This window comes from Melanaphis sacchari, unplaced genomic scaffold, assembly GCF_002803265.2.
Source record: "Melanaphis sacchari strain LSU unplaced genomic scaffold, SCAv2.0 Contig154_pilon_pilon, whole genome shotgun sequence".
Taxonomy (NCBI): Eukaryota; Metazoa; Arthropoda; class Insecta; order Hemiptera; family Aphididae; genus Melanaphis; species Melanaphis sacchari.
Window position 1 is genome coordinate 66,366 of NW_020270685.1, and position 14,517 is coordinate 80,882.

Here is a 14,517-nt window from a genome sequence, read left to right on the forward strand (position 1 = left end):
AGATTATTGAAGTACCTACTTAAATATTATACAGTATTCGCGCTTAAAAAATAATTATTGCTACTGATTTTTAACGACGGATAAATGATAAAATATATTTAGCCAAGGGCCGGAGAAGGATAAATGAATGAACTCTAAACTCGTAAGCACTGGAACTGCTTAGAAATAGAAAAACTACCGATGATTGGTATAAATTTATATGGATTTTTATATTTTTCGTTCTGGAAGTAACGCCGCGAGCTGTATATTATAGGTCAATTTATATGTCATGAAGGTAGAATACCAGTAGTGGTAACACTTAATCTGGGGAAGATCTGACGCTCAACATGACGCCGTATATACTACATTGTTGTCAGTAGTAGTAGTAGTAGTAGTAGTAGTAGTGTGGAGTGGACTATAGCGTCTTTTAATGGCGGCGGTATCATGTACGACAACAACCGACATGTTATTTTTTTGAAATTTATTCCATACTGCCGATTGCCGAATATAATCGTATTATTTTTTAATAATTAGAATTATCGTGTAATTTTTTTAACAATTCAGAATATTTTATCGTGAAAAAAAAATTTTTAATAGTTTTCCCGAAAATAACCTAAAAATTTTTTTTTTTGTCACGGTGATTAGTTGTCTCGTGTAGATAGTTGCCATTTTACAACAACGGTCGCGTCGATCGGTACACAGTCAATTATCGCCTAACCGCTGTTAATTTCGTGATTGAACATATTATTAATTTCCGAATATTTTTGTTTCGTCAACATTTAAATGTCTAAACGTAACGAGAAACGTTCGAAAGAACGTGTTTACAACTCTTATGTATTACTCAAAAGACTCACAGAAGAAGAGATTGAGAAGCATACTGGAAAGTAAGTACACGTTTTCAAAACATACTACACACTACGTTTACGTCGCGTCCAACGTAAATGCGTTGCGTTTGGCAAAAACAAACGGCTCGTATTTTGCCGCATCGAACGCAACACAGTGCGGCGGAACCGCATGGTTATTGGTTATACAAATCACGCGCACTCGGCTGACGTAACGCATTTACGTTGGTCGCAGCGTTGTGATTGAGTTAATGTGGCTTGAAGACCTCGTGTTTTCGTTTTTTTATTGATTAAGTATTGATTATTTACCTATTCATTTTAAACTTGTGGATCCAGCGTTGTATAAAAATCTTAAGATACGTAGTACAACCGATCCCGTTCTCAATCGTAACATTATTGCGTTTCTTTTCGTTTTTGTTTGATTGGTGTTAGTTTCTTAATCGCTCACGATACGTTATGCGAATAAGAACCATTGTTTTTCTTTCTGTCGTATTGGTCGAAAATCGTACAGGTTAGGTATGTTTTACGTTTTTGTAATGAATTAAGAATAGGGTAAATAATCAATTATATTAACAAAGTAATATAATAAAATCATTATTAGACTATTACTTCTGTTTAATAACTTAATGTGGCAATTTATCAGGAATGGACATGAGAGTTTTTCCTCTTTTAATACGTATCTAATATAAATCAAAGTCATTTTTGTTAAATGGATATCTCTTACCATTTATAAGATACGTTCTTGCATCTAAATATCTAAGTGTTTGTTTATTTAATTTTATTAACTCTTCGCTTTGTTTCGATGATATTCTATAAGATGCATTGAATTTTGGTACACTATGATTATTTTTCATATTTATTGAACATGGCATTATATTTTAGAGGCATCTGTGGTGAAGATATGTTTAAATTCTGTAAATAATTGTAGGTATAACTTAGTTATGCTATGTTATACTGAAATCGGGTGATATCGTAAACAGTGAATTTTCATTATTGGTTGTTTATAATATAATATTGTTCTCTTATTTATTATTGATAATGTTTAATGTATATGAATTATCTTCATTTAAATAGATTATATTATTATAATTATGTGTATCTCAATTGTTTTATGAAATGTTATTGTTTATGTGATTTAAATGTAATTTATATATTATATTATGAAGGAGTAATATAATATTTTCTATTTGTTTTGGTTCCTGGAACCCAATATGAGTTATTGACATAATATAACATTACTGGTTGCCTTTGTACTGATCTTTTTTTTCAATCTATATCTTGATAGAAAGAGATCAGAATAATTTTTATTAATAGTAAGATAGGGGAAAATTAATATTGAACTTTTAAAAGAATTGTTATAACTATTTGTATAGTGTAAATCGGGTAAAAATATTTACAATTGTTAGATGTACTAGGGAATGAGTAATAAAGCGCCTTTTACATGTATTGGTGAATTTTATTTGTAATTGGTTTGAGCTACTGCCTTTGAACATAATTAAATTGTAGACTGCGGCATGACTCAAAACATCTGTGTATTATATGTGTGACATTATTATTATTGGGTGTTTTTTGTGAAATGTTATTTAGTTTATTTTCTTAATCCTTAATTACACGCGCTGGTGTATTTTTTACTTCAATATTTTTATTTTTATTTATACCTATTTGTTTTCAGTTATTTTTCTAATCTAACCTTTCCTTTTATAATATATATTAGATATTAATCTATTTCAATTTTCATTCAATGTTTGTAGCACCATAAACGAGCTCGGTTTTAAATTAATTTTGTATTGGTTAATGAAACAAATAAAAGATAGGGTGCAATACAATGCTCTTCGTGCCAGAAGTTTACATGTAAGGAGCATGTAATAGCTGTTGTCAGATATGTAAGATGTTTAAGTCAGGATAGTGAGTAAGGTTTAATTTAAGTTAGTAACAATTACTTGACAGTAACATATTTTTACTCTATCGAATTATGATATAGTAATAACAACATTTTTTTCTTCCATATATTATTATAATTACATTTAAAACAATATTAAATAGTACTTTCTTTACATTTAAGTAAATTAAGTCAAATATATATGTATGTACAACACAACATTGATTTCTGTGTAAATAAAATTAGTGTGTAATTATTGAAAAAAATTGTGTGTGTAGTTAAGAGTTAAGTTTAAATATAATCTAATAAAAATTTAAAATTAAATATAATTTATAATGATATAATATAATGTTTATCATAATATTTTATATTGATTTGGTTACTAGTATGAATACGAGTATCCAAGTAGTAAATATTGTATTGATGCTTCGATATAAATATATTTTCATTTAACTATGGTTTATTTGTAATTTTTTTTTTATATTTTATTGATTTAGAAAGCAAAAAAAAGAGAATACATCTAATGAGGATATAGCTAGCAAAATAATCGAACAAGAAAATGGAAATGATGGCAATATGAAGAACGATAAGTATGTTAATGTTGAACTATAATTTTAGATTTTAAGTGGAGTGATGAATGAATTGATTTTAACAATGATATATTTATTTATTTTTTTATTTAATCACTTTATCATTTTATTTTTTTTTTAATATTTATAGACAATTGAAAATGTTTACTTACTTTTTCTTTAATTGTTACATTTTTTATATAACTGTTGCAAATTTTAATTTTGATGAAATTAAATGCTTAAAGGAAGAGTAACAATTTTAGTTATTTTATAGCAATTCAAAATCATTATACACGGGGGACTTAAAATATTTACATATTTTATAATTTTACTATACACAATGAAATTTTTAAAATATAAAAATTAAATTATAGATAGTATTAAACTATAAGTACCATGAATTTATTCATATTATTCTATGATAAAATGGAATTGATTCAAAACTTACTCAATAATAAAATAATATGGTTTAAATATATTATATATTATTATAGGAATTAAATATTAATAAAATTTTTAAATTTAATGTTTTCGATCAAATTAAAATCAACTTACCTTAATACTAATAATATAATAACAAATTTAAATATTAATATCAAATAAATACATATCAAATATACTTAGAGATATAGGCTCACAGACCATCTTCTCTTGAAATCATTTTTGTGTACAAAAACATTATCATTGAACTCAAATTTAATACATGCCTTACGGTGACCTATTAGACACCTACTGTACATCAAAGCAGTAACCTACTTTCCCAAATAACTTTTTTATACTTGCATTTTACTAAAGGTTTTTTTTAATTCAATTGATCTAGAACTCAAGAAAAAGAGAATAAGACTATTATCCCATCAAATGAGTTTGATTCAAATATGGTAATCAAACAAGAAGCAATAAATGATGGGAATATGGAAATCGATGAGTATGTTAACCTTGAAATATAGTTTTTACTTGTACTATTTTTACTATAAAATGTATTTATTTTTAAAATTTAAATGTTAAAGAGCACAAGAAAACGAGAATAATTCTATTCCAAATATGATGACTGAAAACGTTAAAAGCGAAAATATTGATGGAAATATGAAAAATTTAGCGTATGTTAACTTTGAAATAGTTTTTTACTTGCGCTATTTTTGCAATGTATAATTTTTTTTAAATTTGAATTTAGTGCACAAGAACATAACCCTCAAGGTCCATCAAACTATTACATTCCTGATAACATAAAAATCAAACAAGAACTTGAAGATAATACTGCTTACTTGTATGTTGATGTTCAAGTATAATTTTTATACGCATATTTCCTTAACAAAAATTTTTTTTTATTACCATTTGATTTTATAGATTAAGAACACAAGAAATGGGTAATATGCCTAATCTCACCAACGACTTTATGACAGTTCCTATCAAACAAGAAAATGAAGAAGATGATGATGAGGAGGGTTACCTCTTCAATTATAATGTGTATGAAAATGTTAAAATATAAATTTATGCTTGTATTATTTTTAATTTATAAATTAATTTTTTATTGATTTAGAAATTACGATGATATGGATACGTTTGATCCATCAAACAATCTCATTACTGCTACAGAATTTGATCAAGAACTTCAAGGTTATAGTAACATGGAGACCAATGTGTATGTTAATGTTGAAATATTATTTTTATACATGTACTTACTTTATTATACAAGTTTATTTTAATTATATTGATTTAGTGCTCAAGGAAATGTGTTCATTCCATCAAATAATTACATTCCTGGTATGGAATATGGGCAAGCAGTTCAAAACGATGGTAACATGGGGATCAATGTGTATGTTGATGTTAAAACTTGAAATATGATTTTTATACATGTACTTATTTTACTATACGAGTTAATTTTAATTTTATTGATTTAGTGCTCAAGAAAATGTGTTCATTCCATCAAATAATTACATTCCTGGTATGGAATATGGGCAAGCAGTTCAAAACGATGGTAACGTGGGAATTTATATGTAAGTTAATGTAAAAATATAATTTTTTTGTACAAGAACTATTTTTATTATAAAGGTTTTACTTTTAATCTTATTGATTTAGACCACAAGGACATGAGAACATGCCTAGTACATCTAAAAGTTTTGTTCCCATAAAAATTAAACAAGAATTTCATACTCAAAGTTACATGGAGCCAACCTATGCGTAAGTCAATATTGGAATATAATTTTTATACTTGCGCTACCATACTATAATAGTTTTTTTTTTTTTATCTTATTGATTTAGTACACAAGGAAATATGTTTGATCCATCAAACAATTTCATTCCTAATGTGGCAAATGGACAAAAAAACATGAGGATGAAAATGTATGTTAATGTTGAAATATTTTTACACTTGCACTTTCTTTACTATAAGTCTTTTTTTTTTAATTTTATTGATTTAGACCAGAAAATCAAGGAAATCGGGCCATCCCGTCAAACGGTAATGTTCCTATATTTATCAAACAAGAAATTTTTGATGATGGCAACATCGAGATCTTCACGTATGTATATATTGAAATATTATTTTTATACTTGCATTTAGATAAATTTACTTTATTATTATCCTATAATAAAGACTCGGGTAATATTATAAATAAAATTGCAGAAAAAATAGTATTTTATGATTAAAATATTTTATATTTAAACATCTAGGGTTTATAACAACCAAAGGATAGGAAAAAATATGCATTAAAAAAAAAAAAAAAATTATCAATAATATTTGAGTTTAGGTGTCTGTAACTGTAATATAATATATAATATAGGAAGTATTAAAATGTATAATAAATAAAAAATTTTATAGGCAAATTTTTCTTAAAAAATTAATATGGTATATGACATACTATAAAAAAATAATTAAAAATTTAATGTGTTATATTTTCTTACATTATTAATTATCTTATTTTATAAAATAATTTATGTAATATTTGTTATATTTGTTGATTATTTTATCAAAGGTATTTTAAAAACAATTAATGTTTTTAAAGATATTTGATTTACATTATTATAAGTGGTTTGAATTAATAAATCATAAATACTTAATGTTCTAATGAGTAAAATAGAAACAAAAAAAGGTACATCTATTAGAGTATTTATTATTTATAATTGATATTTGGCAATCATTAACAAATTTAATGCAACTTTAAAATAAACGATTTATATATTTTTTTATATTCTTTATTTAAATAGATAACATATATTTTTTTTTTAATTTGGAAATTTGGTCCTTGAGTATTTTAATCCAATATTGTATTTTACTTGAAATAGTTGTCTTTTTGTCTAAATATCTTAATAATGAGGGTCTTTAGTCATCCTAAGACCTAAATAGTTAAAATTATTTGTGGCTTTGGTAATATTTCATTTTTTCAAGATATTTCCCGAAAAAAACTTTAAAACTGCATTTAATAAAATTTCACAATAATTACAATATTTAATTGAAAAAGAGGCTAGAATAATTTCAAAGTTATTATGAAAGCTCCAATAATATATATATATATATAGTATTACCTAAATATTTTATTTTAACCTATAAATTAATTGGAATTTTTGTACTTTGAATGACAATAAATTATTTTAAAATTTAAAATTTATTATAATATGACTTGCGCACTATTTTAAACTTTACAGCTAAAATGTTTAAACATTTTTATTTATATAATATTCTAAATATAATTCTTTTATTAATATACTTTGAATTGTTTATTAACAATTTTAATAAAATTACATTCTTAAATTATATAATACATTTAAATTAATAATTGTATGATACTTAATATTTAAAATTTTATAGAAAAAATATTGTTAACAACATTTATTAGCAGATGTTATGTTTAAGTGTTGTATTGAAATAATTTAACATTTTTACATTAACAATTTGAGTTGAAAATAAGTTATTCTAATATTTTCATTTAAAAAACTTAATTATTATTATAAATTAATATTCTGTGTATGATCATAGTCTATGGTCGGTATAACTGATTGTACAAATTTCAAAAATATAATTAAGTACATGTGGACTTTTAAATGTTTTCTTCGTTTTGTCATTATTTTGATCAGTTTTTTCATAATTTCTGCATGCCTGTAAAAAGTACATAATTATCAACTAACAAATTCATTGCTATGAACATATCATAAAATAATTTTTGGTATGTTATGTGATGTACTAAAATGCATAAAAATAAAAAAAATATGAAAATAATGCAATCTAAACCCTGGGTTTATTAATCTAACCATACTTCACTAATTAAAAAAAAAAAATCTTATATTTTAAATATGGATAACTTTTAAAGACTTGTAGTTTATCACACTTGTTGTACAATTAACTACTAACACTTCGATTTTGTAGATTTATATTAATTAAATATTATGTTCATACTTGCAGGGATGTATTGAAGCCATTGGCGGACCAGGAAGATGAGGATGAGACTCCATAGTAACAGTCTTTTTTGCATAATCCTGACTTACATCTTCATATATTTCTCTTACGCTTAGCGATTTTTTATTCTTAAAAGTATATATATAAAAAAAAAAAAAATTAAAAAAAAAATAATGTTTCTCATAAAATACAAATTTTAGATTATTTTGACATAAGATAATATTAAGATTTAACAATTTTTTTGCTTATTCATCCTTTGATGTTAATAAATTTTGTTTACGAACATTGCTGAATACTTACTTCATTATATCCATAAATCCACAATCTTGGTGTTTGATAAAATTTATCATATGTAATATGTAAATCATATGTTCTGGTTTTTAATATTTCATCAATAGGTGTGGTTGTTAATTGTTTTTCTTTTTGTGTTGAGTAAATGGTTGCCTTAAAATATTACCACAAATATATTTGATACCAATATAAATGAATTAAAAAAAAAAAAATGTATGTTCTTATATGACATAAAAAATAAAAATATCTTATGTTTATAGTGGCTATTAATCAAATTACATCACTTGAAAATAATTTAAAGCTTATAATACAAAAGAAAAATAAAAGGTGAAGTTTGCCAATAACTATAAATTACATCTTAAAAATGTTACACAAATTGTATGTGTATAATTAAAAGACTAATTAATAATTATTATAATAACAAATAATTCATTAGTAAATTTTATGATATTTTAGTACATTAAAATCCTTCATCTATACATAAATAATATTTCTCATCTAAATTATTATTACTTTTTTTAAATTAATTTATTTTTTAATATAACTAAATGAATATAATTAATATCAAAAGACTACATAATTAAATGCAAATAGTAAATTTAATAAATTAAGTTTCATTCATTCAAAATTAATACTAAATAATCAGTTAGATAATTATTAATAATTACTGTACATTTTACCAATAACCAGACCTAACAGGATATAGTTACAAAAACATTTTAAAATTTATTGCATTGTTTGCACAATGTATTTTAATTTTTATCTTCTCAACTTGTTCTATTCAAGAATAATTTGATCAATAACTAAAAATTTGAACATTTTAAGAAATAAAAAAAAAAATTCTTAAAAATGAATGGAGAAAAAATTACCGAATCATCTTCCAGTAGACCACTCTCTACAAACGCATCCATATCTAATGCCTCACCTTCATCGTCATCGTCATTCTCATCATCGCCTATACCACTATTTTTAGTATAGAAATTACAAGTTTTTATAATTTGATTTTCGTGAGTCATTATGTTAGAAACTTGATTACTTTTATTTTGATCTTCAACATTTTCCTACAACATTAAAATTAAATATTTTTGTATTGAGGTTAATTATTTTAAACCCCCCATGTCTTTTAAACAATTAGTTGCAAAATTAATAATGCAATTGAATTAATTTACTCAATTCAAGTTAAGAAGACAACCTAACAATAATAAGCTTTTGTTTGACGGTGGTCAAGCAACACCCAGTTGTCACTTCAACTGAGTCAATATGTGTACACCGGTAGTGTAGTTATACCACATTCCTGTGCATAAGTTAGTTGTTGAGTTGTTTTTTTTTTTAACTTGAATAAAGTATAAAAAAAATTAAATTAAAAAATAATACACTTTAGGAATATATTAATTATAAATAATACTTCGTATGATATCTCGGATATTTTTTCATCAAAATGATGAGTCTCAACCCATCCTTCATTTCCTTCTCCTAATTCAACAATATTCTCAACAATTTCACTATTCTCAATCTAAAAAAAAAAAAAAAAAAATATGTTATTATAATTTATAAATATATTCAACTAAATTGATTATTTTATAACTTGTTTATATCGACGTAAACAGGGAACATTTTTTGTAATCAGATATTGTTTGTCTTTTGGCAAATAAGATTTTATCTTGCATTCATCGCCACAAGCCCATTCCCAAGTTGGACATGTATGCACTAAATGGTCACCAGCAGCAACAAATTCATTTGGTGTGACTACTCCTGTATCTTTGAATTTTGATTCCTATAAAACAAATATTGTATTTTTTACTTTATTATTGTGTATTTAATATAAATATTGAAAAGTAACACTAATTATTTCCTACGATAAAATGTAAAATAAGCTAAATTATAGTTATGAAACAAAAAAAAATGTTTAATAAAAATTTACACACTAGCCAATTGTATCTATGGACTTATGACTACTCAGTACTCTATTAACTTTAATAAGTGGCAGGTGCCTACTCTATATGTTCATTTATACTCGATAGGCATACATTATACTTAAAAAAAAAAATTGATTGTCCATCTAAATTATTGGAACAAAATTAAGTATAGGTAGCTATTATTTTATAATCGAATGAGATTATTTTTATTTGAAATGTGTAGTATTATATACACGTGAATGATTACCTACCTTTAGGACTGGAGTTAATAATCCAGCGACTCCTAGTGCAGTACCTTTAACGGTGTTGATAATGTTTTGCATGATTTTAACGTGACTTTAAATTGGATTTGACTCTGAAGCTGAGAAATCTGAACGATCGAATGAACCGGGTTGCTTTCACCGGTTTCACTACAGCAAAAACATGTAATGAAAAAAATAAAAAAAATATGTATAATTTATTCTATTGAAAAAAAAAAAACCACTTTGTAGAACGTAAAAAAACGAATTAGAATTCAACATTCCTGTATTTGTAGGCCATAATATGATTATATAGTATTATTACGACAACGCCGGTATTCGGTATACCTAGCGATGATGATAACAAGTGATGTTTTGAAAACGAGTTTGAGAGGACGGACAGATGAGAAATAAGACACGAAACGAGTTAAAGACCCTGACCAGAATATTGTGGCAAGGTGAAATGAAATGGTAATAAGTAATAACTAATATTATGTCGCATCGAATGGGTATAGGTAGTAGGTAGGTTAGGTACCTACTACAAGACGTGTTCGCGGTTTGTATATTATTATTATTTTATTGTTTAGTTTAATAATTAATAACATTGTTGTACCTGCCTATATTTATTGCAGTACTACCTAGGCACTCCGGTGTTCTGATAGGCAACAATAATTTGTATTAATTATGAATTATTATATCGATCGTACCTACTGTCGTTCGACCAGCTGCGGCTGTATAACAGTACCTAATGAGCGTAGAAGTGCAAACGGAATAAACGATATTTATCGGTTAGGCCACTTAAAATTTGACTCTGTCAGCGGGTAACGAACGATGTGAGTGAGTTAAGTAGGAGGTAGGTGTACGCGCTACGTGCGTGATATAACGATATGTGGGTAGGTAACACGCATTATACGACGCAGTCGGCATAATAATAAAATGATTTCGCCTTGTCGGGCAGTTGATCGACAAATACGCTCGCGCGTGTATTATTAATCACATAATTAAATTGTTTTACCTACGTGCGACACGAAGACCACAGTGGATAGATACTGTGTCTGTGACACTCGGTGTGCCGAACGTGCCAGAGAATTTGCGGTGAAAGTTCAGAGTGGGCTGCGGCCTGTCCGCGCGGACACCGCAGGCATACTAATTACTAATCAGGTATTCGTCTTTATTGCACGCCAGTGCGGGGCACGTAATACGACTCTAGACAGTCGATCACGGTTTAAAAACGTGTACGGTAGGTATCTAACACAATAACTATTTTAACCGCGGTATCTATTCACCGTCGTAAGCCGCGGACTGAAATCAATTGATTTAACCGCGAATTCAGGGCTACTCGTCCGCGGGCCCTCGATTGGCCGCGGATCTATCGTAGGTGGAAATTCGATTGAATTTTAGGGGGAGGGGGAAGAGCTTGAATCTTTCTCTGCATTGTTGCAAAGTAGGTACCTATTTAATACTTTAAAAAAAGTTCAATAATTTTTTTTTTTTTTTTTTGGGGGGGGGGGAGGGTTTTCGATTTTTTTGAGAGTGCCAAGCCCTCCCCAAGTACTCCCCAATCTTGGCCAATGGTATCCATCGTACACTGACCGTGATCTATCGGGACGTTTTCAAAATTTCGAACCGAATTCGACTTTGAACTTTTAAAGACGCGTCACGTGACTTATTGCTAAGAGTCCGACGACTTTAGTCCGTCCGTACTTACGACCTATAGTCTACCAGGTAGGTACCGTGTGTAGGTGGGCATCATGGCCCAGCCTCTAAAATATCCAAACTTTCGTACTACACACATTATAGTTCCGAATCGGCCAAGTCTAGATAAAAAAAAAATCAATGCTCTAAAAACTAGCGCACCATTTCTTTAAACAAAAACGCATAATATGTATTAAATCCCAATATTATTTATAATTATATTATTTTATAACTTGTGAACAAACTCAAATCGTTATTAATTAATGTATTAATTTATTCAAAAAAATTGATTTAATTCACTCTAATTTATTATTGACTGATTAACTATTATGTTGAATAATATATTGTATCGTATACCTTACTATATTATTAGCTTTTAGTTTATTTATACAAATAAATCAATGATTTTAAAATAGTGCTGTAATATTTTATCAAAATAAATAATTGTTTAAAGTACACTTTTAAATTTCATACTACACACCTAACCTACCACACAAAGTGTGTCGTACTGCACACAATTTTAGGAGCTGGTACCAGCTGCCGCCGACATTAGGAATTAGAAAAATTGAATACCTACGCATTGTATTTATTACATATCATAATTTATACTACGAGTCAATCATACGATAGAACATGGATGGGCACATATTACACGAATATACGACTCAGAGTGATCCGACTAGCATTTGGTTCACCTCTATTTTTTTCGAATTTATTCAAATTTCGATGTTTTTGTAGGTAACTATAGATCAGTGGTTTTCAACCTTTTTAACAATGTAGCACACTTCTTCTTCTACAAAATTTTTGCGGCACACCAATTCATATAATACGTGAAACATATATTTTTATATATAATACATATATATACAAAATCAACTCGTCAATAGATTTATCGTGCGGCTCACTTCAAAGGCGCTCGCGGCAAATCAGTGTGCCGCGACACACCGGTTGAAAACTACTGTATTTTAGATATTCGAGGAGTGCCCTCTGGTTATAGGTATACTTTCTTTGTAATATAAAATACATTAATATATTATGTAATATTGGTTTTAATATTGATTATGCCTGAGTCGTTTTTAAAAATTATAAATATTGTTAGTTCGATAATAATTAATTAAATAATTTCTCGACCGCGATACCTCGAAATGGGTGTGGTACAATCGGCCGACATACTAAATGGCCGACACGCATTAGGCCGACATATAAAATGGCCAATTAAGTAATTTTATGTTGAGATTGGTAAAATTATGCACACACACACACACACACACACACACACACACACACACACACACACACACACACACATATATATATAGCCACATAGGTGATACTTATTCTTAAAAATAAAATATTACAGTTTATATTATATTTTGGCAGCGCCCAAACGGCGGCGCCAAAACGTCCTAGACCGCTGTAGATTATAGTTATATTTACAGGCTATAGGTATTAGGTATCGTTAAATTATGACAACAAGAGACAACACTACGTTATCGAATTGAAAATTTATAGCTAATACTTAATTTATTATTTTAGTATCGGCTTTTCGTGGTGTCGGCCTTTTGACCTCGTCGGCTAAAATACTTTCGGCTATCTGACTGTCGGCCTATATAGCCGTTGGCCGTTTGGATTCGGCCGGATGTCCGTATCCCGTCGAAATGTTTAGAAAAATGTATAGATGAATAAATGGGGGGGGGGTACATTTAAAAAAACAGAAGTTTGGATTTTCACGAGATACTCTTTAAGCAGTTGTACAAACAACTTCAAGACTTTGAAAATGTGATCTTTAAGTAGGTATATAGGTACCTGCTTAGTGCTTATACTTGAAAATTTTAAAATTCAAATAAATTATTGAAGAAAAAAATATTTGGACCCATAATAATAATGTTCGAGGATCGTATATATTATTATGATTATGATTTTTAACACATTTTAAACGACCTACATAATATAATATGCTATATGAATATATGATTACGATTTACAAGAAGACGATAAAGTTAGGTAGGTATATCGTCAATATCGTTTCTTCTGACTCCTCAGTGCAAGATGATTTTGTACTCAGAATTTGCATACTTGTCTTTAAAAATTATTTAAAAATGTTGGACGTGCGTCGTTTTACAAAAAAATTGTAATTATTACTGAAGTACCAACATTATATTTTATGTTTTTTTTTCTAATACTTGTCATTTAAACTTAATAAATTAATCCAGTGCATTAGGTCTGGCTCATCAGAGTTGACCGATAAAACTAAAGCCGTCGCATAAATATTTTAAAAATCGATTCAGCGTCTTGTAACCAAAAGATCATTTTAATTTTAACGATCTCGTACATCATCTTAACATTTTATACCTATGCCTTTAAAAATTGTTTGAGTTCCAATTTTTTGTTTACCGACAGAGGACAATCGAGGTTTCTATATTGCGTTCGACGGACTACAATAATTTAATTTTTTTTTTTTTACTTATTTGAATATAATACAATCTGTAAAGGTATTTACAATGAACATATTATTATGTGCAAAAAAATAATAACAACTATACTAATACATAATATAATATTCAGTTATAAGACATAGATACGTGAGGAGAGAAGTCACCCAGCACTCAGAATAATTTTAATAAATATTATTTATTGCAAAACAATATAATATTATATCGCTCAGAAGTGAGTTCAGACTTTCTAAGCTCAAAGTTACAACCAAAAATCGGATACGGATA

The 14,517-nt window shown here is 27.4% G+C and overlaps 2 protein-coding genes across 2 annotated transcripts; one reads left to right on the forward strand and one right to left on the reverse strand.

Moving 5' to 3' along the window:
• Positions 1 to 388: 388 nt before the first annotated feature.
• Positions 389 to 7,784, forward strand: LOC112592066. Its single transcript, XM_025336044.1, has 13 exons — positions 389 to 863; positions 3,198 to 3,290; positions 4,090 to 4,194; positions 4,277 to 4,366; positions 4,441 to 4,533; positions 4,614 to 4,733; positions 4,807 to 4,908; positions 4,987 to 5,082; positions 5,168 to 5,263; positions 5,346 to 5,447; positions 5,529 to 5,609; positions 5,687 to 5,785; positions 7,663 to 7,784. The coding sequence occupies exons 1-13, from the start codon at positions 763 to 765 to the stop codon at positions 7,712 to 7,714; spliced, it is 1,230 nt and encodes a 409-aa protein (XP_025191829.1). The 5' UTR covers positions 389 to 762; the 3' UTR covers positions 7,715 to 7,784.
• An 844-nt stretch (positions 7,785 to 8,628) lies between these two features.
• On the reverse strand, positions 8,629 to 11,105 carry LOC112592067 (ubiquitin-like-conjugating enzyme ATG3). The gene is made up of 6 exons (XM_025336045.1): positions 10,810 to 11,105; positions 10,115 to 10,273; positions 9,533 to 9,721; positions 9,353 to 9,460; positions 8,817 to 9,008; positions 8,629 to 8,750 (listed from the first exon to the last, which is right to left on the reverse strand). Exons 2-6 carry the CDS (start codon positions 10,184 to 10,186, stop codon positions 8,715 to 8,717), a joined length of 597 nt encoding a protein of 198 aa, XP_025191830.1. The 5' UTR covers positions 10,187 to 10,273; positions 10,810 to 11,105; the 3' UTR covers positions 8,629 to 8,714.
• Positions 11,106 to 14,517: the final 3,412 nt, after the last annotated feature.